Below are 24,275 nucleotides of genomic sequence, written 5' to 3' on the forward strand. Positions count from 1 at the left end.
CCCTCCCCTCCTTCTCTATAAGTACACGTGTGGGGGGTAATTTCCCGGGGTCAGCAGGGTTTCTATCTGAGGGATTTAAGGACCATTATTAGTTACAAAACGCACCTGTACATTTGTGTCTCCGGACATCACAGGATGGAGATTTATTGATGACATTACATGTGATGTGTGAAGGATTTCATATGTAGAAGCTCTGCCGGGGGGGTCTTATGTCACTTCTTTTATATAACATTACATGTCATAGCTGGAGGATGATGTCATAGTGAGGCTCCAGGCACAGCTCAGAAACCATTGAAACAACATTGGATATAAAATGCTGATATTTAGCGTTTTTCCAGCGTTTTCGCCGTGTTTAGGAGCTGAACAACGAACCCCATTGAAGTCTATGGGACCCAAACTGGAAAAATCTAAAGGGCCCATTTTGAAGTCTTATATGCAAGTTATTGGGCATCCGGCCAGCACCGGTCCATGGAGTCTGTGGACAGACGCGCTCTTTTATCGGTCACAAAACCTCCGCCCTTCAGAAATCACGCTGGATGGAGGGAGGCCCAGCACCTCCATTGCATACTAGACATGTTCTGGCCAGTGGTCTCTTCTCATGACCCAGAAACAGAGAGGATCAGGAACTGGAAAGCTCTCCATGTCTGTTTCCCCCCCTAGATAATCTCCCACCATATGATGCCGACGCTGCCGATGGGATGGGGAAGCTGACAGCCCTGGGTGCCAAGCAGGGCCGGTGCTAGACTAGGCGAGACCAGCTACTTGCGCCCCCCCCCCCCCAATTTTTTTTTTTAAATGAATTACATTTTAGCACCACAACTGGTCCAGGTGGAGAAGGGGTTCAGCCAGGTGAAGGGATAGAGCCAGGTGGACAGGAGGGGGGGGGGGGGGCTGCAGGTAGGTGGAGAGGAGAGGTGGAGTGGAGAGGAGAGGTGCAGCCAGGTGGAGAGGAGAGGTGCAGCCAGGTGGGTCGGAGTGGAGAGGACAGGTGCAGCCAGGTGGGGTGGAGTGGAGAGGAGAGGTGCAGCCAGGTGGGGTGGAGTGGAGAGGACAGGTGCAGCCAGGTGGGGTGGAGTGGAGAGGAGAGGTGCAGCCAGGTGGGGTGGAGTGGAGAGGAGAGGTGCAGCCAGGTGGGGTGGAGTGGAGAGGAGAGGTGCAGCCAGGTGGAGTGGAGAGGAGAGGAGAGGTGCAGCCAGGTGGAGTGGAGAGGAGAGGTGCAGCCAGGTGGAGTGGAGAGGAGAGGAGAGGTGCAGCCAGGTGGAGAGGAGAGGTGCAGCCAGGTGGGGTGGAGTGGAGAGGAGAGGTGCAGCCAGGTGGGGTGGAGTGGAGAGGAGAGGTGCAGCCAGGTGGGGTGGAGTGGAGAGGAGAGGTGCAGCCAGGTGGGGTGGAGTGGAGAGGAGAGGTGCAGCCAGGTGGAGTGGAGAGGAGAGGAGAGGTGCAGCCAGGTGGAGTGGAGAGGAGAGGTGCAGCCAGGTGGAGTGGAGAGGAGAGGAGAGGTGCAGCCAGGTGGAGAGGAGAGGTGCAGCCAGGTGGGGTGGAGTGGAGAGGACAGGTGCAGCCAGGTGGGGTGGAGTGGAGAGGAGAGGTGCAGCCAGGTGGGGTGGAGTGGAGAGGAGAGGTGCAGCCAGGTGGAGTGGAGAGGAGAGGTGCAGCCAGGTGGAGTGGAGAGGAGAGGAGAGGTGCAGCCAGGTGGAGAGGAGAGGTGCAGCCAGGTGGGGTGGAGTGGAGAGGACAGGTGCAGCCAGGTGGGGTGGAGTGGAGAGGAGAGGTGCAGCCAGGTGGGGTGGAGTGGAGAGGAGAGGTGCAGCCAGGTGGGGTGGAGTGGAGAGGAGAGGTGCAGCCAGGTGGAGTGGAGAGGAGAGGTGCAGCCAGGTGGAGTGGAGAGGAGAGGAGAGGTGCAGCCAGGTGGAGAGGAGAGGGAGGGGGGGTGGAGAGCAGAGGGAGGGGGGGTGGAGAGCAGGGGGGGGTGGAGAGCAGAGGGAGGGGGGGTGGAGAGCAGAGGAGGGGGGGTGGAGAGCAGAGGGAGGGAGGGGGGGTGGAGAGCAGAGGGAGGGAGGGGGGGTGGAGAGCAGAGGAGGGGGGGTGGAGAGCAGAGGGAGGGAGGGGGGGGTGGAGAGCAGAGGGGGGGGTGGAGAGCAGAGGGAGGGGGGGTGGAGAGCAGAGGGGGGGGTGGAGAGCAGAGGGAGGGAGGGGGGGTGGAGAGCAGAGGGAGGGGGGGTGGAGAGCAGAGGAGGGGGGGTGGAGAGCAGAGGGGGGGGGGTGGAGAGCAGAGGAGGGGGGGTGGAGAGCAGAGGGAGGGGGGGTGGAGAGCAGAGGGAGGGGGGGTGGAGAGCAGAGGGGGGGGGTGCAGCGTGGTGGAGGGGGGGTGGAGAGCAGAGGGGGGGGGGGGGGTGGAGAGCAGAGGGAGGGGGGGTGGAGAGCAGAGGGAGGGGGGTGGAGAGCAGAGGAGGGGGGGGTGGAGAGCAGAGGGAGGGGGGGTGGAGAGCAGAGGGAGGGGGGGGTGGAGAGCAGAGGGGGGGGGGGGGAGAGCAGAGGGGGGGGGGTGGAGAGCAGAGGAGGGGGGGGTGGAGAGCAGAGGGAGGGGGGGTGGAGAGCAGAGGGAGGGGGGGTGGAGAGCAGAGGGGGGGGGGGGCAGCGTGGTGGAGGGGGGGTGGAGAGCAGAGGGGGGGGGGGGTGGAGAGCAGAGGGAGGGGGGGTGGAGAGCAGAGGGGGGGGTGCAGCGTGGTGGAGGGGGGGTGGAGAGCAGAGGGAGGGGGGGTGGAGAGCAGAGGGAGGGGGGGTGCAGCGTGGTGGAGAGCAGAGGGAGGGGGGGTGCAGCGTGGTGGTGGGAGAATATAGCAAAGTGGACAGCTAGGTGGATGGGTGCAGCCAAGTGGAGGGGGGGTCACACACCAGTGATAAGATCATCCCCAGCGCTTCCCCCACCACCTGACAAGTTCTTTCCATCTCCCTCCACATGTCACAGGCTGGGGAAGCTGCAGGATCAGCTTTGGGCTCCACACTCCTCCAGGACAAGTGGCTTCGGCCCAGCGTGTGGCCAGTCTAGGCCTGGGTGGATCCATACTGGGTGTCTATGCCCTGCTCCTCCAATGGTTGCACATCACCCAGAGAGGGAGGCGGGGCGGGCAGAGAGCTGACACCCACGGCTGCTGCTGCCTGCTGGACATCAGCATGGTCACCTCTGGCTTAGTGCAGCGAAGGGGACGATCTGTCTGCTTCTTCTCCCTGCCTAGTCACTGTGCAGCCAGCCATATAGAGCCCTTCCGCTGCACTCCGCATCAGTCACCATCGGCTGAGGAGGAACCGATCTTCTGTAGAAGACCCAGCAGCTGTGGCAGCGCTCCCTGGCGGCAGTGCACTCTAGGCGGCTGCCTAGTTCGCCTAGTGGGAGCGCCGGCCCTGGGTGCCAAGGACTAACAAATATGTAAAAGGCATCACTGAGGCGACCCCCTTTCTCCACCGCTCCTCTCCTACTTGACCAACAGAAGCCCCAAAACCACGTTTCCCACCCGACTGTAACCCACCAGAGTGTGGAAAGGGGTCACATAAACTCCTATTTAACCACTTCCCGCCCGGCCTATGGCCGATTTACGTCCGGGAAGTGGTTATGAAATCCTGACAGGACGTTCTAGAACGTCCTGCAGGATTTCATGCCGCGCGCGCCCGTGGGGGCGCGCATCGCGGCGATCGGTGATGCGGGGTGTCAGTCTGACACCCTGCATCTCCGATCTCGGTAAAGAGCTTCCGGCGGAGACTCTTTACCACGTGATCAGCCGTGTCCAATCACGGCTGATCACGATGTAAACAGGAAGAGCCGCCGATGGCTCTTCCTCACTCGCGTCTGACAGACGCGAGTAGAGGATAGCCGATCGGCGGCTCTCCTGACAGGGGGGGGTTCGCGCTGATTGTTTATCAGCGCAGCCCCCCCTCAGATCGCCACACTGGACCACCAGGGATGCCCACCCTGGAGCACCAGGGTGGGCAAAAAAAAAAAAAAGCCAGGAAAAAAAAAAAGTGTAAAAAATTAATAAAAAAAAAAACATAAAGAAAAAATGGGCATTGACTGGCAACAATCAGTGCTGCCACCCCAGTGTCCATCAGCGCCACCCCAGTGTCCATCAGCGCCACCCCAGTGTCCATCAGCGCCACCCCAGTGTCCATCAGTGCCACCCCACAGTGCCCATCCATGCCCAGTGCCCACCTAGCAGTGCCCATCTGTGCCACCCATAAGTATCCATCAGTGCCGCCCATGAGTGCCCATCTGTGCCGCCTATGAGTGCCCAGTGCCGCCCATGAGTGCCCATCAGTGCCGCCTATGTGTGCCCATCAGTGCCGCCTATGTGTGCCCATCAGTGCCGCCTATGTGTGCCCATCAGTGCCGCCTATGTGTGCCCATCAGTGTCGCATACCAGCGCCGCCAATCAGTGCCACCTCATCTGTGCCCGTCAGTACTACCTCATCGATGTCCATCAGTGCCATCTCATCGGTGCCCATTAGTGCCGCCATATCAGTGCCCGTAATTGAAAGAGAAAACTTATTTACAAAAAAATTAACAGAAAAAAATAAAAACGTATTTTTTTTTCCAAATTTTCAGCCTTTTTTTAGTTGTTGCGCAAAAAAAAAAATCGCAGAGGTGATCAAATACCACCAAAAGAAAGCTCTATTTGTGGGGAAAAAAGGACGCCAATTTTGTTTGGGTACAGTGTAGCATGACCGCGCAATTGCCATTCAAAGTGCGACAGTGCTGAAAGCTGAAAATTGGCTTGGGCGGGAAGCTGCGTAAGTGCCTGGTATGGAAGTGGTTAAGGTTTCCTCCAGATATTTCCTCCTCTGGTCCCTCTATGGGGACGGGATGAGTTCCAAGACTTTCCCCTTGTAATGGGGGTCAAGGAGGGATGCCGACCAATAGAAATCCTTCTCCTGAAATGAGCCCCAAATTCTCAGGTCCTTTCTCAGGCTTTGAAGAATGAGGGAGGCCATGCACTGCTGAGGCATGAGAAGTAAAGTGTGAGGAACCCCGTCCTCCTGAGGAGTATGTCCGCCCGTATTAGCTTCCCTTGCCCGGTACCGGCACCATCCAAGACCCCTCAGAGCCCCCAGTCACTCGCTGTCACTCAGTGCAGGGGGGTGACAGCAGAAGTCTGGAGACCATCCCCCCCTCCTTGTTGTCATAGAGACACAGGGTGGGATAAACTTTCCATCCAATCACATCAGGCACAGGAACATTGGACTTATCTACACACGCTATTGGTGCTATTTTTATATTCTACATTTTGGTGATGTTCTTGTAACATTTCTGCTATTTTATTATTAAATACATTTTGGAGTTTTTACACGAGAACTGAACGGATTTTCTTGGAACTTTCCTCATCAATATGAATTATTGATTATCGATTATTAATACAGTAAGATATCAATTTTACACAGACTCCAGACATGCAGAAAAAGAGAAAACACCGGCGCCTATGTAATCAGACACATATGGGTCCAGGGAACCATGCTAACGCCCATCCAGGCTGTGTGTGACCCGCCCCCGCCCCCCATATCCTATGTAATCAGAGACATATGGGTCCAGGGTACCATGCTAACGCCCGTCCAGGCTGTGTGTGACCCGCCCCCGCCTCCCGTATCCTATGTAATCAGACACATATGGGTCCAGGGAACCATGCTAACGCCCGTCCAGGCTGTGTGTGACCTGCCCCCGCCTCCCATATCCTATGTAATCAGACACATATGGGTCCAGGGAACCATGCTAACGCCCGTCCAGGCTGTGTGTGACCCGCCCCCGCCTCCCATATCCTATGTAATCAGACACATATGGGTCCAGGGAACCATGCTAACGCCCGTCCAGGCTGTGTGTGACCCGCCCCCGCCCCCCGTATCCTATGTAATCAGACACATATGGGTCCAGGGAACCATGCTAACGCCCGTCCAGGCTGTGTGTGACCCGCCCCCGCCCCCCATATCCTATGTAATCAGACACATATGGGTCCAGGGAACCATGCTAACGCCCGTCCAGGCTGTGTGTGACCCGCCCCCGCCTCCCATATCCTATGTAATCAGACACATATGGGTCCAGGGAACCATGCTAACGCCCGTCCAGGCTGTGTGTGACCCGCCCCCGCCTCCCATATCCTATGTAATCAGAGACATATGGGTCCAGGGAACCATGCTAACGCCCGTCCAGGCTGTGTGTGACCCGCCCCCGCCTCCCATATCCTATGTAATCAGACACATATGGGTCCAGGGAACCATGCTAACGCCAGTCCAGGCTGTGTGTGACCCGCCCCGCCTCCCGTATCCTATGTAATCAGACACATACGGGTCCAGGGAACCATGCTAACGCCCGTCCAGGCTGTGTGTGACCCGCCCCCGCCTCCCATATCCTATGTAATCAGACACATATGGGTCCAGGGAACCATGCTAACGCCCGTCCAGGCTGTGTGTGACCCGCCCCCCGCCTCCCATATCCTATGTAATCAGACACATATGGGTCCAGGGAACCATGCTAACGCCCGTCCAGGCTGTGTGTGACCCGCCCCCGCCTCCCATATCCTATGTAATCAGACACATATGGGTCCAGGGAACCATGCTAACGCCCATCCAGGCTGTGTGTGACCCGCCCCCGCCTCCCATATCCTATGTAATCAGACACATATGGGTCCAGGGAACCATGCTAACGCCCGTCCAGGCTGTGTGTGACCCGCCCCCGCCTCCCATATCCTATGTAATCAGACACATATGGGTCCAGGGAACCATGCTAACGCCCGTCCAGGCTGTGTGTGACCCGCCCCCGCCTCCCGTATCCTATGTAATCAGACACATATGGGTCCAGGGAACCATGCTAACGCCCGTCCAGGCTGTGTGTGACCCGCCCCCGCCTCCCGTATCCTATGTAATCAGACACATATGGGTCCAGGGAACCATGCTAACGCCCGTCCAGGCTGTGTGTGACCCGCCCCCGCCCCCCATATCCTATGTAATCAGACACATATGGGTCCAGGGAACCATGCTAACGCCCGTCCAGGCTGTGTGTGACCCGCCCCCCGCCCCCCATATCCTATGTAATCAGACACATATGGGTCCAGGGAACCATGCTAACGCCCGTCCAGGCTGTGTGTGACCCGCCCCCGCCTCTCGTATCCTATGTAATCAGACACATATGGGTCCAGGGAACCATGCTAACACCCGTCCAGGCTGTGTGTGACCCGTCCACGCTCCCCATATCCTATGTAATCAGACACATATGGGTCCAGGGAACCATGCTAACGCCCGTCCAGGCTGTGTGTGACCCGCCCCCCGCCCCCCATATCCTATGTAATCAGACACATATGTGTCCAGGGAACCATGCTAACGCCCGTCCAGGCTGTGTGTGACCCGCCCCCGCCCCCCATATCCTATGTAATCAGACACATATGTGTCCAGGGAACCATGCTAACGCCCGTCCAGGCTGTGTGTGACCCGCCCCCGCCTCTCGTATCCTATGTAATCAGACACATATGGGTCCAGGGAACCATGCTAACACCCGTCCAGGCTGTGTGTGACCCGCCCCCGCCCCCCATATCCTATGTAATCAGACACATATGGGTCCAGGGAACCATGCTAACGCCCGTCCAGGCTGTGTGTGACCCGCCCCCGCCTCCCATATCCTATGTAATCAGACACATACGGGTCCAGGGAACCATGCTAACGCCCGTCCAGGCTGTGTGTGACCCGCCCCCGCCTCCCATATCCTATGTAATCAGACACATATGGGTCCAGGGAACCATGCTAACGCCCGTCCAGGCTGTGTGTGTGACCCGCCCCCGCCTCCCATATCCTATGGAATCAGACACATATGGGTCCAGGGAACCATGCTAACGCCCGTCCAGGCTGTGTGTGACCCGCCCCCGCCTCCCGTATCCAGATGGTGGTGTTGGAAGTCGTGGCCAGCAGGATAATGTGGCGCTTAAGCGGGATCCAAACCGAGGGTTGGAGAGCAGCTGAGGTCCAATGGAGAAGGCTGGACCGAAGCGCTGGGCGTGATGGCGTCACTGGTTTGCTCATGACGCGTTTCGGAGCATGCTCACTGGGGAGATGTACACAGTGCGCCCTCCTATGTCAAGCTGGGAACAGCCTTTTATGGGCCTTGTAGACGCTGCCATCTAGTGGAGAGAGTTCATTAATACTAATACTAGTATATAAACAATGTGTCCTTATATACAGTATCTGAAAAAAGTAAGTACACCCCTTAGTCACATTTTTCTAAATTTTTTCTTCTATCTTTTTTCTTTTCATGTGACAACACTGAAGAAATTACACTTTGCTATAATGTTCTGTAAATTTTATGTCCCCTCAAAATAACTCAACACACAGCTATTAATGTCTTAACCGCTGGCAACAAAAGTGAGTATTTTGTGTGGCCACCATTATTTTCCAGCACTGCCTTAACCCTCTTGGGCATGGAGGTCACCAGAGCTTCACAGGTTGTCACTGGAGTCCTCTTCCCCTCCTCCATGATGATATCACAGAGCTGGTGGATGTTGGAGACCTTGCGCTCCTCCCCCTCCCCCCACAGATGATCAATAGGGTTTAGGTCTGGAGACATGATTGGCCAGTCCATCACCTTTACCCTCAGCTTCTTTAGCAAGACAGTGGTGGTCTTGGAGGTGTGTTTGGGGGCGGTTATCATGTTGGAATACTACCCTTTGGTCCAGTCTCTGAAGGGAGGGGATCATGCTCTGCTTCAGTATGTCACAGTACATGTTGGCATTCATGGTCCCCTCAATGATCTGTAGCTCCCCAGTGCCGGAAGCACTCATGCAGCCCGAGACCATGACTCCCCCCCACCATGCCTGACTGTAGGGAAGACACACTTGTCTTTGTCCTCCCCACCTGGCCCCTCCCCCCCACACGCCTGACACCATCTGACACCAAATACGTTTATCTTGTCTCATCACATCAGACCACAGGACGCGGTTCCAGTAATCCATGTCCTTAGTCTGCTTGTCTTTAGCAAACTGTTTGCGGCTCTTTCTTGTGCATCATCTTTAGAAGAGGCTTCCTTCTGGGACGACAGCCATGCAGACCAATTTGATGCAATGTGCGGCGTATGGTCTGAGAACTGACAGGCTGACCCCTCCCCCACCCCTTCACCCTCTGCAGCAATGCTGGCAGCACTCATACGTCTTTTTCCCAAAGACAACCTCTGGATATGACGCTGAGCACGTGACCTCAACTTCTTTGGTGGACCCTGGCGAGGCGGGGGAGGGGAACCCGTCCTGTTATACCGCTGGATGGTCTTGGCCCCCGCGCTGCAGATCAATTTCAGGGTTTTGGCGATCTTCTTATATCCTCGGCCATCTTTATGTAGAGACACAATTCTTTATATCAGATCCTCAGAGAGGTCTTTGCCATGAGGTGCCATGTTGTCCTTCCAGTGACCAGTATGAGAGAGTGAGAGCGATAACACCAAATTTATCACACCTGAGACCTTGTAACACTAACGAGTCACATGACACCGGGGAGGGAAAATGGTAATTGAGTCCAATTAGGACCTTTTCAGTTAGGGGTGTACTCACTTTTGTTGCCAGCGGTTTAGACATTAATGGCTGTGTGTTGAGTTATTTTGAGGGGACAGCAAATTTACACCGTTATACAAGCTGTACACTCACTACACAACATTGTAGATACAAAGTGTCATTTCTTCAGTGTTGTCACATGAAAAGATACAAGAAAAGTGACTGAGGGGTGTACTTACTTTTGTGAGATGGTGTATTATCTGTGTTCCTCTGTATAAGGATTCCTATCACTCAGTCTCAGCCCCTCCCATGTATTATCTGTGTTCCTCTGTATAAGGATTCCTATGACTACGTGTCTCAGTCTCAGCCCCTCCCATGTATTATCTTTGTTCCTCTGTATAAGGATTCCTATGACTACGTGTCTCAGTCTCAGCCCCTCCCATGTATTATCTGTGTTCCTCTGTATGAGGATTCCTATGACTACGTGTCTCAGTCTCAGCCCCTCCCATGTATTATCTGTGTTCCTCTGTATAAGGATTCCTATGACTACGTGTCTCAGTCTCAGCCCCTCCCATGTATTATCTGTGTTCCTCTGTATAAGGATTCCTATGACTACGTGTCTCAGTCTCAGTCCCTCCCATGTATTATCTGTGTTCCTGTGTATGAGGATTCCTATGACTACGTGTCTCAGTCTCAGCCCCTCCCATGTATTATCTGTGTTCCTGTGTATAAGGATTCCTATGACTACGTGTCTCAGTCTCAGCCCCTCCCTGTGTAGGAATGTACAGAGATGGTTAATGAGTGTCAGAGACTTTAGTGTCATTTCTCTCTTCTGCTCTCAGCGATGGCGTCTGCTGATCTGAGGAAGGAGCTGGAATGTTGCGTCTGTCTGAACATTTATACAGATCCTGTGACCCTGAAATGTGGTCACAACTTCTGCCGGGACTGTATTGGTCGTGTGTTGGATACACAGGAGGGGTCTGGAGGTTATTCCTGTCCTGAATGTAGAGAAGAGTTCCAGGATCGGCCTGCACTGCACAAGAACATAACACTACGTAACATAGTGGAGAATTTCCTGTCCACCCATCCAGATCAGGAGGAGTCCGGGGTCTTCTGTACTTACTGTATTCACACTCCTGTACCTGCTGTCATATCCTGTCTGATGTGTGACGCTTCTCTGTGTGACAATCACCTGAGAGTCCACAGCAAGTCACCAGAACACGTCTTATGTGACCCCACCACTTCCCTGGAGAACAGGAAATGCTCCGTCCATAAGAAGATCCTGGAGTATTACTGCACTGAGGACTCCTCCTGTATCTGTGTGTCCTGCAGGCTGGATGGAGAACATCGGGGACACCAGGTGGAGACTCTGGATGAGGCCTCTGAGATGAAGAAGAAACTGAGGAAAGTTCTGCAGAAACTGGTGACAGAGAGAGAGGAGATGGAGAAAAGAGTCCAGAGTCTGGAGGAGCACAGGAGGAAAGTACAAGGAAAAGCAGATGATGAAACAGAGAGAGTCACTGTCCTGTTCAGAGACCTCAGGAGACGTCTGGAAGACCTGGAGAAGAGAGTCCTGAGGGAGATCTCCGGGCAGGCAGAGCGGATCTCCGTGTTAATCAATGATCTGCTCCAGAATCTGGAAATAAAGAAGGAGGAGCTGTCCAGGAAGATGCAGGACATTGAGGAGCTGTGTAACATGACGGATCCACTGACTGTCCTCCAGGAATCAGACACAGGTGACTTGTGTGATACTGAGGATGATGAGGAGGACAGAGAGAGACGTGATAATCTCCTCCATGATGGAGGGGATCTGGATGTGGCGGGGATCTCACACACATTACACACAGGTTTATCTGATATCATGTCTGGGGGAAATGTAGAGAAATGTACAGGCACACATGTCTATCCACGCTCTACTACAGGGGGCAAAGGTCACACCAATGCTGAACCATCCAGACCACACCCACAACTCTCCCCCACCATACAACCATCCAGGCCACACCCCCAACCCTCCCCCACCATACAACCATCCAGACCACACCCCAAACCCTCCCCCACCATACAACCATCCAGGCCATACCCCCAGCCCTCCCCCACCGTACAACCATTCAGGCCACACCCCCAAACCTCCCCCATCATACAACCATCCAGACCACACCCCCAAGCCTCCCCCACCATACAACCCTCACACCTCCAGGCTGGAGGACCAAATATTGGGGCTGTACAGCAAACATCGGGGGTGTCGGGGGTTACAGACATATTACTGGATGTGAGGACAGCTGCTAATCGTCTCCATATATCAGATGACAGGAAAACTGCATCCTTCTCATCATCATCACATCAGAATCGCCCAGAAACACCAGAGAGATTTCTGTGTCCTCAGGTGATGAGCAGTCAGAGGTTCTCCTCAGGGAGACATTACTGGGAAGTGGATGTCGGGGGGTCATGGAACTGGAGAGTCGGGATGTGTTACCCCAGTATAGACAGGAGAGGAGAGCAGTCAGGGATTGGATGTAATAAGAAGTCCTGGTGTTTGGAGAGGTGGGGTACTCAGTACTCAGTGATACATGACAGTAATAAGATCCCATTACCCGGCGGAGTCTCCAGTAAGAGAGTCAGGATAGATCTGGATTATGAGGCCGGGCGGATCTCCTTTTATGATCTGTGTGACCCGATCCGACATCTCCACACCTTCACCACCACCTTCACTGAGCCCCTCCATGCTGGGGGATGGGTAGGGAGAGGTTGTATAAAGATATGTGGGGGGAATCAGAAGTGAGAGATCTGCCCGGAGACATCACAAGGTGGATTATCTGATTGGTGATTGGTGCAATACTCATCCAATAGGAGGAAGCAGAGGACAGGAAACATGACTGATTTATTTATAAAGCTGCAGGTTCCGGGGCCGTCATCTTCATCCTAAACCTCACTTCACTACCTAGTGTGTCACTGACCAGGAACAAGCATGCAGGAGGGCAGATTGTTCAGCCTTCACTGGCTGCATGCTTGTTCTGGGTCAGTGACACACTACATAGTGTAGCCAGGATCAGGAGGACGGCCCTGGGGTCTCCACCATCACTGTGTATCTATAGAAGAAAGAGTGTTTAAGCTTTGGATGGAGTGGGGGAGGGTTAGAACCTCTGTCAGATTTATTTCCTGCTATCTGGGGCTCCTTTATAGAGATTCCCCCTCACTTCCTGTCCTGATGACAACATTTCACCAGACAGGAAGTGAGGGGAACTCTCCAACAGCAACACAGACAGAAATAAAAATCCTTTTCTGTAGTAGAGTAGGGGAAGGATTAGAACCCCTGTCAGGTCTTTATTTCTGTCTGTGTCCCTGGTGTAGATTTTCCTTCATTTCCTGTCTGATAAAACGTTGTCACCAGGACAGGAAGTGAGGAGAAATCTCTCTAATGGAGTCCCGGATGGCAGTAAAAACCTGACAGGGGTTCTAATCCTCCCCCCACTCCATCCAAATCTAGAACAATAGGATTTGTCTAGACACACACTTTAACCACTTCAGCCCCGGAAGATTTTACCCCCTTCCTGACCAGGCCATTTTTAGCGATTCGGCACTGCGTCTTTCTAACTGACAATTGCGCGGTCGTGCGACGCTGTACCCAAACAAAATTGATGTCCTTTTTTTTCCCACAAATAGAGATTTATTTTGGTGTTATTTGATCACCTTTCTATTTTTTGCGCTATAAATAAAAAAAGAGCAACAATTTTGAAAAAAATATATATTTTTTAACTTTTTGCTACAATAAATGTCCCAATTTTTTTTAAAAGACATTTTTTTCCTCAGTTTAGGCCGATATTTATTTTTCTACATATTTTGGGTTAAAAAAAAAATCTCAATAATTTTTGTATTTTCAAATTTTTTAATTTCCGAATTTTACTATTTCCAAATTTCAGAAATTCGGATTTTCGTAAATTTTTTATTTTTTAAATATTTTAATTTCTGAATTTTTAAAATTTCAATTTTTTAAATTTTCAAAATTCCGAATTTCTGAATAAAAAAAATTGAAAATTCCGAATTTCGAAAATTCGGAATATTGGAATTTTGAAAATTCGAAAACTGAAAAATTGAAAAATTCGGAAAATGAAAAAATCGAAAATTCTGAATTTTTTTTAATTTTCAAATTTTTTAATTTTCAAAATTCCAAATTTCTAAATAAAAAAATCGAAAATTCGGAATTTCAAAAATTCTGAATATTGGAATTTTTAAAATTCGAAAACTGAAAAATTTTAAAATTTTAAAATTTTAAAATGAAAAAATTCGAAAATTGAAAAATTCGAAAACTTCAAAATTAAAAAATGTTAATTTTAAAATGTTAAAATGAAAAAATGTTAAAATGAAAAAATGTTAAAATGAAAAAATGTTAAAATTAAAAAATGTTAAAATTAAAAAATGTTAAAATTAAAAAATGTTAAAATTAAAAAATTTGGAAAATGAAAAATTCGAAAATTTTAAAAATCAGATTTTTCGAAATTCAGAATTTTCGAAATTACAAATTACGAACTTTCAAAAATTAAAAAAAATCTCAATAATTTTTGTATTTTCAAATTTTTTAATTTCCGAATTTTACTATTTCCAAATTTCAGAAATTCGGATTTTCTGAATTTTTTTCAAATATTTTAATTTTACGAATTTTGAAAATTTAAATTTTTTTAATTTTCAAAATTCCGAATTTCTGAATAAAAAAAAATCGAAAATTCTGAATTTCGAAAATTCAGAATATTGGAATTTTGAAAATTCAAAAACTGAAATATTGAAAAATTCGGAAAATGAAAAAATCGAAAATTCGGAATTTCAAAAATTCGGAATTTTTTGATTTTCAATTATTTTACTTTTCAAAATTCCAAATTTCTGAATAAAAAAAATCGAAAATTCGGAATATTGGAATTTTGAAAATTCGAAAACTGAAAAATTCGAAAAATTTTTAATTTTAAAATTGAAAAATTCGAAAATTGAAAATTTCGAAAACTTAAAAATTCAAAAATGTTAAAATTTGAAAATTCAAAAATGTTAAAATTTGAAAATTAAAAAATGTTCAAATTAAATAATTTGGAAAATGAAAAATTCGAAAATTAAAAAATTCAGATTTTTCAAAATTCCGAATTTTCAAAATTACAAATTACGAAATTTCAAATTGTTAAATGTTCAAATTTTTTAATTTTCAATTTTTTTAAAAAACGTGAAAATTTCAAAATTTGAAATTTCAAAATCTGAAATTTCTGAATCTGAATTAGAATAGTATCGAATTTAAATGAATCAGAAATAATGAAATTCTAATTCAGACAAAATTTGATTTCGAATCGTTTTAAATAACTTTTGAATACTTTTTGGAATCGTATAGTTTTCTAATTTCCAAAGTGAATAAAATAGAAAATAAAATAAAGGAATAGAGTAGAAAAAAATCTATTCTATTCCTTTATTTTCTATTCTATATTATTATTTTTGGAAATTGTAAAATTATTTGAATCTGAAAACTATTCCAAATCGATTTGAAAACGAATTCTGAAAAGGAATGAAACAAATTGATGTAAATAACGTAACAAAACAAATGATTGGGTTCTGCACATGTCTCCCTGGAGTCCACATGGTCGCTCCTCACGGTGTCCTGTATGTTGTGTTGCCACCTGCAGTATCAGTCATCTTCTGTACATGTGGTCTGTGTCTCGGATCCTCAGATGTACTTTCTGTGTGTCTTCGGGAGGCGGGGCCAGAGGTCCCTCAGCCCAATCAGGAGCCAGGACCCCACAAAGAACATCCTTGGTGTTTCAGGTATTCTCCCAGGGATATCACAGCCCTCAGGACGGGTCTTACTCCTCCAGGAACAAGAGAGAGACGTTCCAAGCCCCGGCCTATTTATACCCCTCTCAGCCCCCTGCTGGTCACTCACTCTCCTGACCAGGGATTGGCTGAAGAGGTATGAATATGCTGGCCAGGGTCAAAGTTCCTCCACCCCCTATATCCCAGAATTCAGTGGGATGTGGGGAAAGTAGTGGATCCTGCACCAGCTGACCATTAGATGTACGGTGTGACATGGGGGAGGAGTCCAATAATTAGAGCTGTTAGATGAACCCTGGTGTGCTTCTATACCTCTGTTTATTGGTGGCCACCTATGTATTTCTCACCTGTCTTGAACAGCTCCCTATCTGGATACTACAGGCACATCCACATTAGGTGGTCTCAGTGTATGCTGAACTGACCCCCGCTTGGTTGAGGCTCCACCCACCCCGCCTGCTCCACATCCAGGTGGGAATATGGGGGGGTTATGGATGTGATGACAGTTGTACAACTTTGATGTTTTTACTGGTGTGACAGTTTGGGGACACTTTACTATATCCCCACTATCTGCAGAGCTATCCCTGAGGGAGGAGCCAAGTGACTCCGAAACGCGTCGGATATGCCTATGCAACCTCTGCATGTAGATACCAATACTGATACTGTGTGATTTTGTGCCATTGTGTACCCTTCTTATTACTGTGTACTATTTCTGATAGATTTACTACCTTTTGTATGTAATTCTTTAATAATAAAACTTCAGTTTATAAATCTATGTTTCCTCTCTGAGCCTTTAAAGTCCCATTGAATGGGGGAAACCTCTTTTCTGTAGCAGATATTTACCCTCAAATTTCTGGCAGCAGAACCTAGAACAGGCACTAACAAACGATCACCGATCCCCCTGATTACAGGGAGGCCAAAAACGACATTTACCTAACACTAGTAGCCCACTGAGGGGCGCTACACTCCAATCACTATTGTCCCTTCAGTCCCGGGACCTCTATGATCCTTATGGGGCAGCACAATTCTTACATTTCCTGTATGGACATATTTATTGGATAAAAATAATGATCTGCTTTCCTAATGATGAAATCACATGACTAAGTGCTTATATGCTAATGTGAGGTTCTTTCTATAATAACAGCTTCTCTGTCTAGAATGACTTTACAGAAAGATGTTATTAGAGGAAATTGTTGTTCTCCGGATCCTTGGAAGGTCTTGTTGGGGAACATAGAGACAGTTGGTCTCCTTCTTCTACAAGGAGGGATTTGGGAGTCTGGAGGAGGGACAAGCTGATAAGGTGTTCAGAGATAACAGAAATGAATGTCTCTTGTAATGAATTATTATTATTTTACACGATTTATAGAGCGCCAGCAGGTTACGCAGCGCTTTGTAATGTAGAGGGGGGGCAACACAATTACAGTACAATACAGAAGGGACAGGAGGGCCCGGCTCGTAGAGCTTACATTCTAATGGGAGGGGGGGGGTGGTGGTACAAAAGGTAATAGCTGCAGAGAATGATTTGATGGGGTGGCTCGGGGACAGTTGTTAGGTGGGTGTGGCTTCCCTGAATACATGAGTTTTCAAGGATCACCTAAAGCTGGACAGGGTAGGGGCTGATCGGACATACCGGGGCAGTGAGTTCCAAAGGATAAGAGAGGCTCTGGAGAAGTCCTGAAGGCGAGCATGGGAGGAGGTAACAAGGGAGCTAGATAGCAGGAGGTCCTGGGAGGAGGGGAGGGGACAAGTTGGGTGATATCTGTAGATGAGGTTGGTGATGTAGATGGGGGGCGATGTTGTGAATGACCTTGTATGTTGTGGTTAGCATTTTGAATTTTACACAGTGGGGGAGGGGAAGTCAGTGAAGGGATTGGCAGAGAGGAGCAGCAGTCACGGATCGGTTAGTGAGGAGTATGAGTCTAGCAGCAGAATTCATTAGACTGAAGGGGGAGGAGCCTGTGTAAGGGTCGGCCATTAAGGAGAGAGTTGCAGTAGTCAAGGTGGGAAATAATCGCGGAGTGAATTAGTTGCTTTGTGGTGTCATTAGTCAGGAAGGTCGGATTCTGGAGATGTTGCGGAGGGTAAGGCGGCAGGATTTAGCCAGTGATTAGATGTGGGCTGAAGGAGAGGTCAGAGTCAAGGATTACACCCAGGACCCTCCCATGTGTGGAGGGACCAATGGAAGTGGTGTTGATATTAATGGTGAAGTCACACGGGGGGGGGGGGGCGGGAAGGAGGAAATATAAGAAACTCAGTTTTAGAAAGATTGAGTTTGAGGAAGTGGTGTGACATCCACACCGATATGTCATTCAGTAAGTTTGAGATCCGTGAGGAGATGGAGGGGGTGAGTTGAGGAGATGGAGGGGGTGAGTTGAGGAGATGGAGGGGGCGAGGTGAGGAGATGGAGGGGGTGAGTTGAGGAGATGGAGGGGGTGAGTTGAGGAGATGGAGAGGGTGTTTTGAGTAGATGGAGGGGGTGTGTTGAGTAGATGGAGGGGGCGAGTTGAGGAGATGGAGGGGGCAAGTTGAGGAGAATGAGGGGGCGAGGTGAGAAGATGGAGGGGGCGAGTTGAGGAGATGGAGGGGGCGAGTTGAGGAGATGGAGGGGGCAAGTTGAGGAGATGGAGGCGGCGAGTTGAGGAGATGGAGGGGGCGAGTTGAGGAGATGGAGGGGGCGAGTTGAGGAGATGGAGGGGGCGAGTTGAGGAGATGGAGGGGGCGAGTTGAGGAGATGGAGGGGGTGTGTTGAGGAGATGGAGGGGGTGTGTTGAGAAGATGGAAGGGGTGTGTTGAGGAGATGGAGGGGGCGAGTTGAGGAGATGGAGGGGGCGAGTTGAGGAGATGGAGGGGGCGTGTTGAGGAGATGGAGGGGGCGTGTTGAGGAGATGGAGGGGGCGTGTTGAGGAGATGGAGGGGGTGTGTTGAGGAGATGGAGGGGGTGTGTTGAGGAGATGGAGGGGGTGTGTTGAGGAGATGGAGGGGGTAAGTTGAGGAGATGGAGGGGGCGAGTTGAGAAGATGGAGGGGGCGAGTTGAGGAGATGGAGGGGGCGAGTTGAGGAGATGGAGGGGGCGGGTTAAGGAGAAGGAGGGGGTGTGTTGAGTAGATGGAGGGGGTGAGTTGAGGAGAAGGAGGGGGTGTGTTGAGGAGATGGAGGGGGTGTGTTGAGGAGATGGAGGGGGTGTGTTGAGGAGATGGAGGGGGTGTGTTGAGGAGATGGAGGGGGTGAGTTGAGGAGATGGAGGGGGTGTGTTGAGGAGATGGAGGGGGTGTGTTGAGGAGATGGAGGGGGTGAGTTGAGGAGATGGAGGGGGTGAGTTGAGGAGATGGAGGTGGTGTGTTGAGGAGATGGAGGGGGTGTGGTGAGGAGATGGAGGGGGTGAGTTGAGGAGATGGAGGGGGTGAGTTGAGGAGATGGAGGGGGTGAGTTGAGGAGATGGAGGGGGTGAGATGAGGAGATGGAGGGGGTGAGTTGAGGAGAAGGAGGGGTGTGTTGAGGAGATGGAGGGGGTAAGTTGAGGAGATGGAGTGGGTGTGTTGAGGAGATGGAGAGTGTTAGGTGAGGAGATGGAGGGGTGTGTTGAGGAGATGGAGGGGGTGTGTTGAGGAGATGGAGGGGGTGAGTTGAGGAGAAGGAGGGGGTAAGTTGAGGAGATGGAGTGGGTGTGTTGAGGAGATGGAGAGGGTTAGGTGAGGAGATGGAGGGGTGTGTTGAGGAGATGGAGGGGGTAAGTTGAGGAGATGGAGTGGGTGTGTTGAGGAGATGGAGAGTGTTAGGTGAGGAGATGGAGGGGTGTGTTGAGGAGATGGAGGGGGTGTGTTGAGGAGATGGAGGGGGTGAGTTGAGGAGAAGGAGGGGGTAAGTTGAGGAGATGGAGTGGGTGTGTTGAGGAGATGGAGAGGGTTAGGTGAGGAGATGGAGGGGTGTGTTGAGGAGATGGAGGGGGTGAGTTGAGGAGATAGAGGGGGTGAGTTGAGGATATGGAGGGGGTGTGTTGAGGAGATGGGGGTGAGTTGAGGAGATGGAGGGGGTGAGTTGAGGAGATGGAGGGGGCGAGTTGAGGAGATGGAGGGGGCGAGTTGAGGAGATGGAGGGGGTGTGTTGAGGAGATGGAGGGGGCGAGTTGAGGAGATGGAGGGGGCGAGTTGAGGAGATGGAGGGGGCGAGGTGAGGAGATGGAGGGGGTGAGTTGAGGAGATGGAGAGGGTGTTTTGAGTAGATGGAGGGGGTGTGTTGAGTAGATGGAGGGGGCGAGATGAGGAAATGGAGGGGGCAAGTTGAGGAGAATGAGGGGGCGAGGTGAGAAGATGGAGGGGGCGAGTTGAGGAGATGGAGGGGGCGAGTTGAGGAGATGGAGGGGGCGAGTTGAGGAGATGGAGGGGGCGAGTTGAGGAGATGGAGGCGGCGAGTTGAGGAGATGGAGGGGGCGAGTTGAGGAGATGGAGGGGGCGAGTTGAGGAGATGGAGGGGGCAAGTTGAGGAGATGGAGGGGGTGTGTTGAGGAGATGGAGGGGGTGTGTTGAGAAGATGGAAGGGGTGTGTTGAGGAGATGGAGGGGGCGAGTTGAGGAGATGAGGGGGGCGAGTAGAGGAGATGGAGGGGGCGTGTTGAGGAGATGGAGGGGGCGTGTTGAGGAGATGGAGGGGGTGTGTTGAGGAGATGGAGGGGGTGTGTTGAGGAGATGGAGGGGGCGAGTTGAGGAGATGGAGGGGGTGAGTTGAGGAGATGAAGGGGGCGAGTTGAGGAGATGGAGGGGGTGAGTTGAGGAGATGGAGGGGATGAGTTGAGGAGATGGAGGGATAGATCTGGGTGTTGTCATCATAGAGATGGTATTGGAAGCCGTGGGAGGTTATTAACTGGCCCAAGGAAGAGGTATAGAGTGAGAATAGGAGGGGCCCAAGGATGGAGCCTGGGGGGACCCCAAAAGAAACATGAGCGGAGGAGATGGAGTTGTAAGTGACACTGAAAGTGAGCTGAGATAGGTAGGAGGAGAACCAGGATAAAGCAGAATCACGGAGGCCAAGGGAGTGGAGTTTGCTGAGGAGGAGCAGGTGGTCAACTGTGTCAAAGGCAGCAGAGAGGTCTAAAGCCGCGTACACGCGGTCGGACCAAACCGATGTGACTGGTCCGTCGGACCGTTTTCATCGGTTCACCTCTGAAGTGGCCGTACGGCCTGATATGTGTACACACCGTCAGTCCAAAAACCGATCGGGTCTGAACGCGGTGACGTAAAACACACGACGTGCTGAATAAAACGAAGTTCAATGCTTCCAAGCATGCGTCGACTTGATTCTGAGCATGCGCGGGTTTTGATCCGATGGGGCAGCGGTCCATCGGTTCGGTTTTGAAGCATGTTTTAAAATTTTGGACCGATGGAAAACAGACCGATGGCCTATACACACGGTCAGTTTGGTCCGATGAAACTGAACTTCAGTTCATTCTCATCGGTTTGGTCCGACCGTGTGTACAAGGCCTAAGAGTATGAGTATGGAGAGGAGTATGGAGAGGAGTATGGAGAGGGGTATGGAGAGGGAGTATGGAGAGGGGTATGGAGAGGGGTATGGAGAGGGAGTATGGAGAGGAGTATGGAGAGGAGTATGGAGAGGGAGTATGGAGAGGGGTATGGAGAGGGGTATGGAGAGGGGTATGGAGAGGGGTATGGAGAGGGAGTATGGAGAGGGGTATGGAGAGGGAGTATGGAGAGGGGGTATGGAGAGGGAGTGTGGAGAGGGAGTATGGAGAGGGGTATGGAGAGGGGTATGGAGAGGGGTATGGAGAGGGAGTATGGAGAGGGGGTATGGAGAGGGAGTATGGAGAGGGAGTATGGAGAGGAGTATGGAGAGGAGTATGGAGGGGAGTATGGAGGGGAGTATGGAGAGGGAGTATGGAGAGGAGTGTGGAGAAGGAGTGTGGAGAGGGAGTGTGGAGAGAGAGTGTGGAGAGGGAGTGTGGAGAAGGAGTGTGGAGAGGGAGTGTGGAGAGGGAGTGTGGAGAGGGAGTATGGAGAGGGGAGTATGGAGAGGGGAGTATGGAGGGGGAGTATGGAGAGGGAGTATGGAGAGGGAGTATGGAGGGGGAGTATGGAGGGGGAGTATGGAGGGGGAGTATGGAGGGGGAGTATGGAGGGGGAGTATGGAGAGGGAGTATGGAGAGGGAGTATGGAGAGGGGAGTATGGAGAGGGGAGTATGGAGAGGGAGTATGGAGAGGAGTATGGAGGGGAGTATGGAGGGGGGGAGTATGGAGGGGAGTATGGAGGTGAGTATGGAGGGGGGGAGTATGGAGGGGGGAGTATGGAGAGGGGGAGTATGGAGGGGGAGTATGGAGAGGGGGTATGGAGTAATGGGCATTGGTTTTAAAAAGCTGTCAAAATTCAGCATTGATGTCAGGGGTGGGCGGGACCCACCATCAAACACAAACCAATGGGATGGGGTCTGGGCGGGCTGCATTGTGTATGTGGCCATGTCCCTTTCTTAAGCAGCCCAATCATTGGCTGGTGTTTGATAGCTGCTTGGTCCCGCCCACCCCAACATCAACGCTGAATTTTGACAGCTGGTATCTCTCTGCATGCAGTTACATTACATGACAGTTTCACTAAGTGTCAATATCGGCTCAGTGTGAAACTCTCTCTCTTCTGTCAGTGCCAATCAGTGCCACATGTTAGTGTCACCTATCAGTGCCAATCATTGCCACCTGCCAGTGCCAATCAGTGCCACCTGTCAGTTCCAGTGCCAATCAGTGCCACCTGCAAGAGCCAATCAGTGCCACCTGTTAGTTCCAATCAGTGCCACCTGCCAATGCCAATCAGTGCCACCTGTTAATGCCAATCAGTGCCACCTGTCAGTGCAAATCAGTGCTTCCAATTAGTGCCATCTGTCAGTGCCACCTGTCAGTACCAGTCAGTGCTAATCAGTGCTTCCAATCAGTGCCACCTACCAGTGCCAATCAGTTCCACCAATCAGTGCCAGTGATTCTAATCAGTGACATCTGTCAGTGCTGCCTATCAGTGCCCAGCGGGCCTGCCAATCAATGCCCATAAGTGCCACCTATCAGTGCCCATCAATGCTGCCAATCAGTGCCACTAAATGCTGCCAATCAGTGCCATTAGTGCTGCCAATAAGGGCCCATCAGCGCTGCCAATCAGTGCTTTCTATTAGTGCCAATCAGTGCCGCCTATCAGTGGCAATCATTGCTGTCTGTCAGTGTTGCCAATCAGTACAGTGATGGGGAACTCTGCAGACAGGCACATTGTTCATGGGGGGGGGGGAGGGGCCGCCTTGTGGGGCACAACTGAAATCTGTTGATGTTTATTAACCACTTCAATACCGGGCACTTTCCCCCCTTCCTGCCCAGGACAGTTTTCAGCTTTCAGCACTGTCGCACTTTGAATGACAATTACTCAGTCATACAACACTGCACACAAACTACGGGCCAGATCCTCAAAAGGGATACGCCGGCGTATCCCTGTTTCTATCTTTGGAACTGATCCACAGAATCAGTTTTCCATAGTTAGGCAGAAGATCCGACATGTGTAAGGGACTTACACTGCCGGATCTTAGGATGCAGTACCGCATCCGCCGCTGGGGGCATTTTGTGTCGAAATGCCGCCTCGGGTATGCAAATTAGCACTTACGGAGATCCACGAAGCTTTTCAGCTTTGTTTTTTCTCCGTAAGTTTTAGTTTGCATACGCAAAATTAGGGCTGCTTTTACAAAGTGTAAACCGTTTACACCTTGTAAAAGCAGACCCTTCTGTCCAGCGACGCGATTTTTTTTTTGTTTTGAAATTTTTTTTTTCGCCGTATCTTTTTTTTTCCCGACGCAACTTTATTGACCTGTCGCGATCCACAAAGCTCGGCGTAACGTAATTTCGCGCTATGCACGTCGGGAAAATGACGTCACGAGCATGCGCAGTACGGCCGGCGCGGGAGCGCGCCTAATTTAAATGGGAATCGCCCCCTTGAAAAGAGGAACGCCTTGCGCCGGCGGAATTTAAGTTACACAGCCAAAAATTTCTAGGTAAGTGCTTTGTGGATCGGGCACTTAGGTAGAAATTTTAAGGCAATGTAACTTAAATGGGAAAATTTAGGTTACGCCGGATCTTTGTGGATTACCCCCTACATTTGTATCATTTTCTTCCCACAAACAGAACTTTCTTTCTGTGATATTTCATCACCTCTGCGGTTTTTATTTTTTGGTAAACAAACTAAAAAAGAACAACATTTTTGAAAAAAATAAAGTTTTCTTTGTTTCTGTTATAAAATTTTGCTTTTTCCTTCACTGACAGGCACTGAGGAGGCGGCACCAATGGGCACTGATGAGTCAGCACTGATAGGCAGCACTGATGGGCACTGACAGGTGGCATTGATGGACACTTATAGATGACACTGATGGGCAGAACTGATTGGGCAGGTACTGGACAGGTGTTAATGCTGGATACTGATTGGCACTATGGTGGGCACTGATTTGCACTGTGGTGGGCACTGATTGGCACTGAGAGGGGGTTATGAAGGGACACAGACTGGACACTGATGGGTACAATTGATGGGGGCTGTGCTGATAATCAATGTGCTGATTATCAGCACAGACCCCCCCCCCCCCTCTGACAAGGAGAGCCGCCAATTGTCTCTCTCTGTCAGTGTGAACCGAGGAATGTTGTTACCCGCACTTCCTGGTTCACGCTGTGATCAGCTGTAAGGATGAGCCGAACACCCCCCTGTTCAGTTCACATCAGAACCTGCAAACACACCAAATGTTCGTGTGAACTTTAGAACCCCGTTAAAGTCTTTGGGACTCGAACATTTGAAATCTAAAGTGCTAATTTTAAAGGCTAATATGCAAGTTATTGTCCTAAAATGTGTTTGGGGACCCGGGTCCTGCTCCAGGGGAGTGTTTGGGGACCCGGGTCCTGCCCCAGGGGAGTGTTTGGGGACCCGGGTCCTGCTCCAGGGGAGTTTTTGGGGACCCGGGTCCTGCCCCAGGGGA

The 24,275-nt window shown here is 50.8% G+C and overlaps 1 protein-coding gene across 1 annotated transcript in view; it reads left to right on the forward strand.

Moving 5' to 3' along the window:
- The window catches only part of LOC120946168, a 62,329-nt gene extending 49,571 nt beyond the window's left edge, over positions 1-12,758 (forward strand). The window contains exons 7-8 of the mRNA XM_040360984.1: positions 9,838-10,272; positions 10,318-12,758. Coding sequence (XP_040216918.1) covers positions 9,838-10,272; positions 10,318-12,279 — 2,397 coding nt within the window. The 3' untranslated portion in view covers positions 12,280-12,758. The remainder of the gene's footprint in view (positions 1-9,837; positions 10,273-10,317) is intronic.
- Positions 12,759-24,275: the final 11,517 nt, after the last annotated feature.

Source organism: Rana temporaria, chromosome 1 (genome assembly GCF_905171775.1).
Source record: "Rana temporaria chromosome 1, aRanTem1.1, whole genome shotgun sequence".
In the NCBI taxonomy this organism is placed as follows: Eukaryota; Metazoa; Chordata; class Amphibia; order Anura; family Ranidae; genus Rana; species Rana temporaria.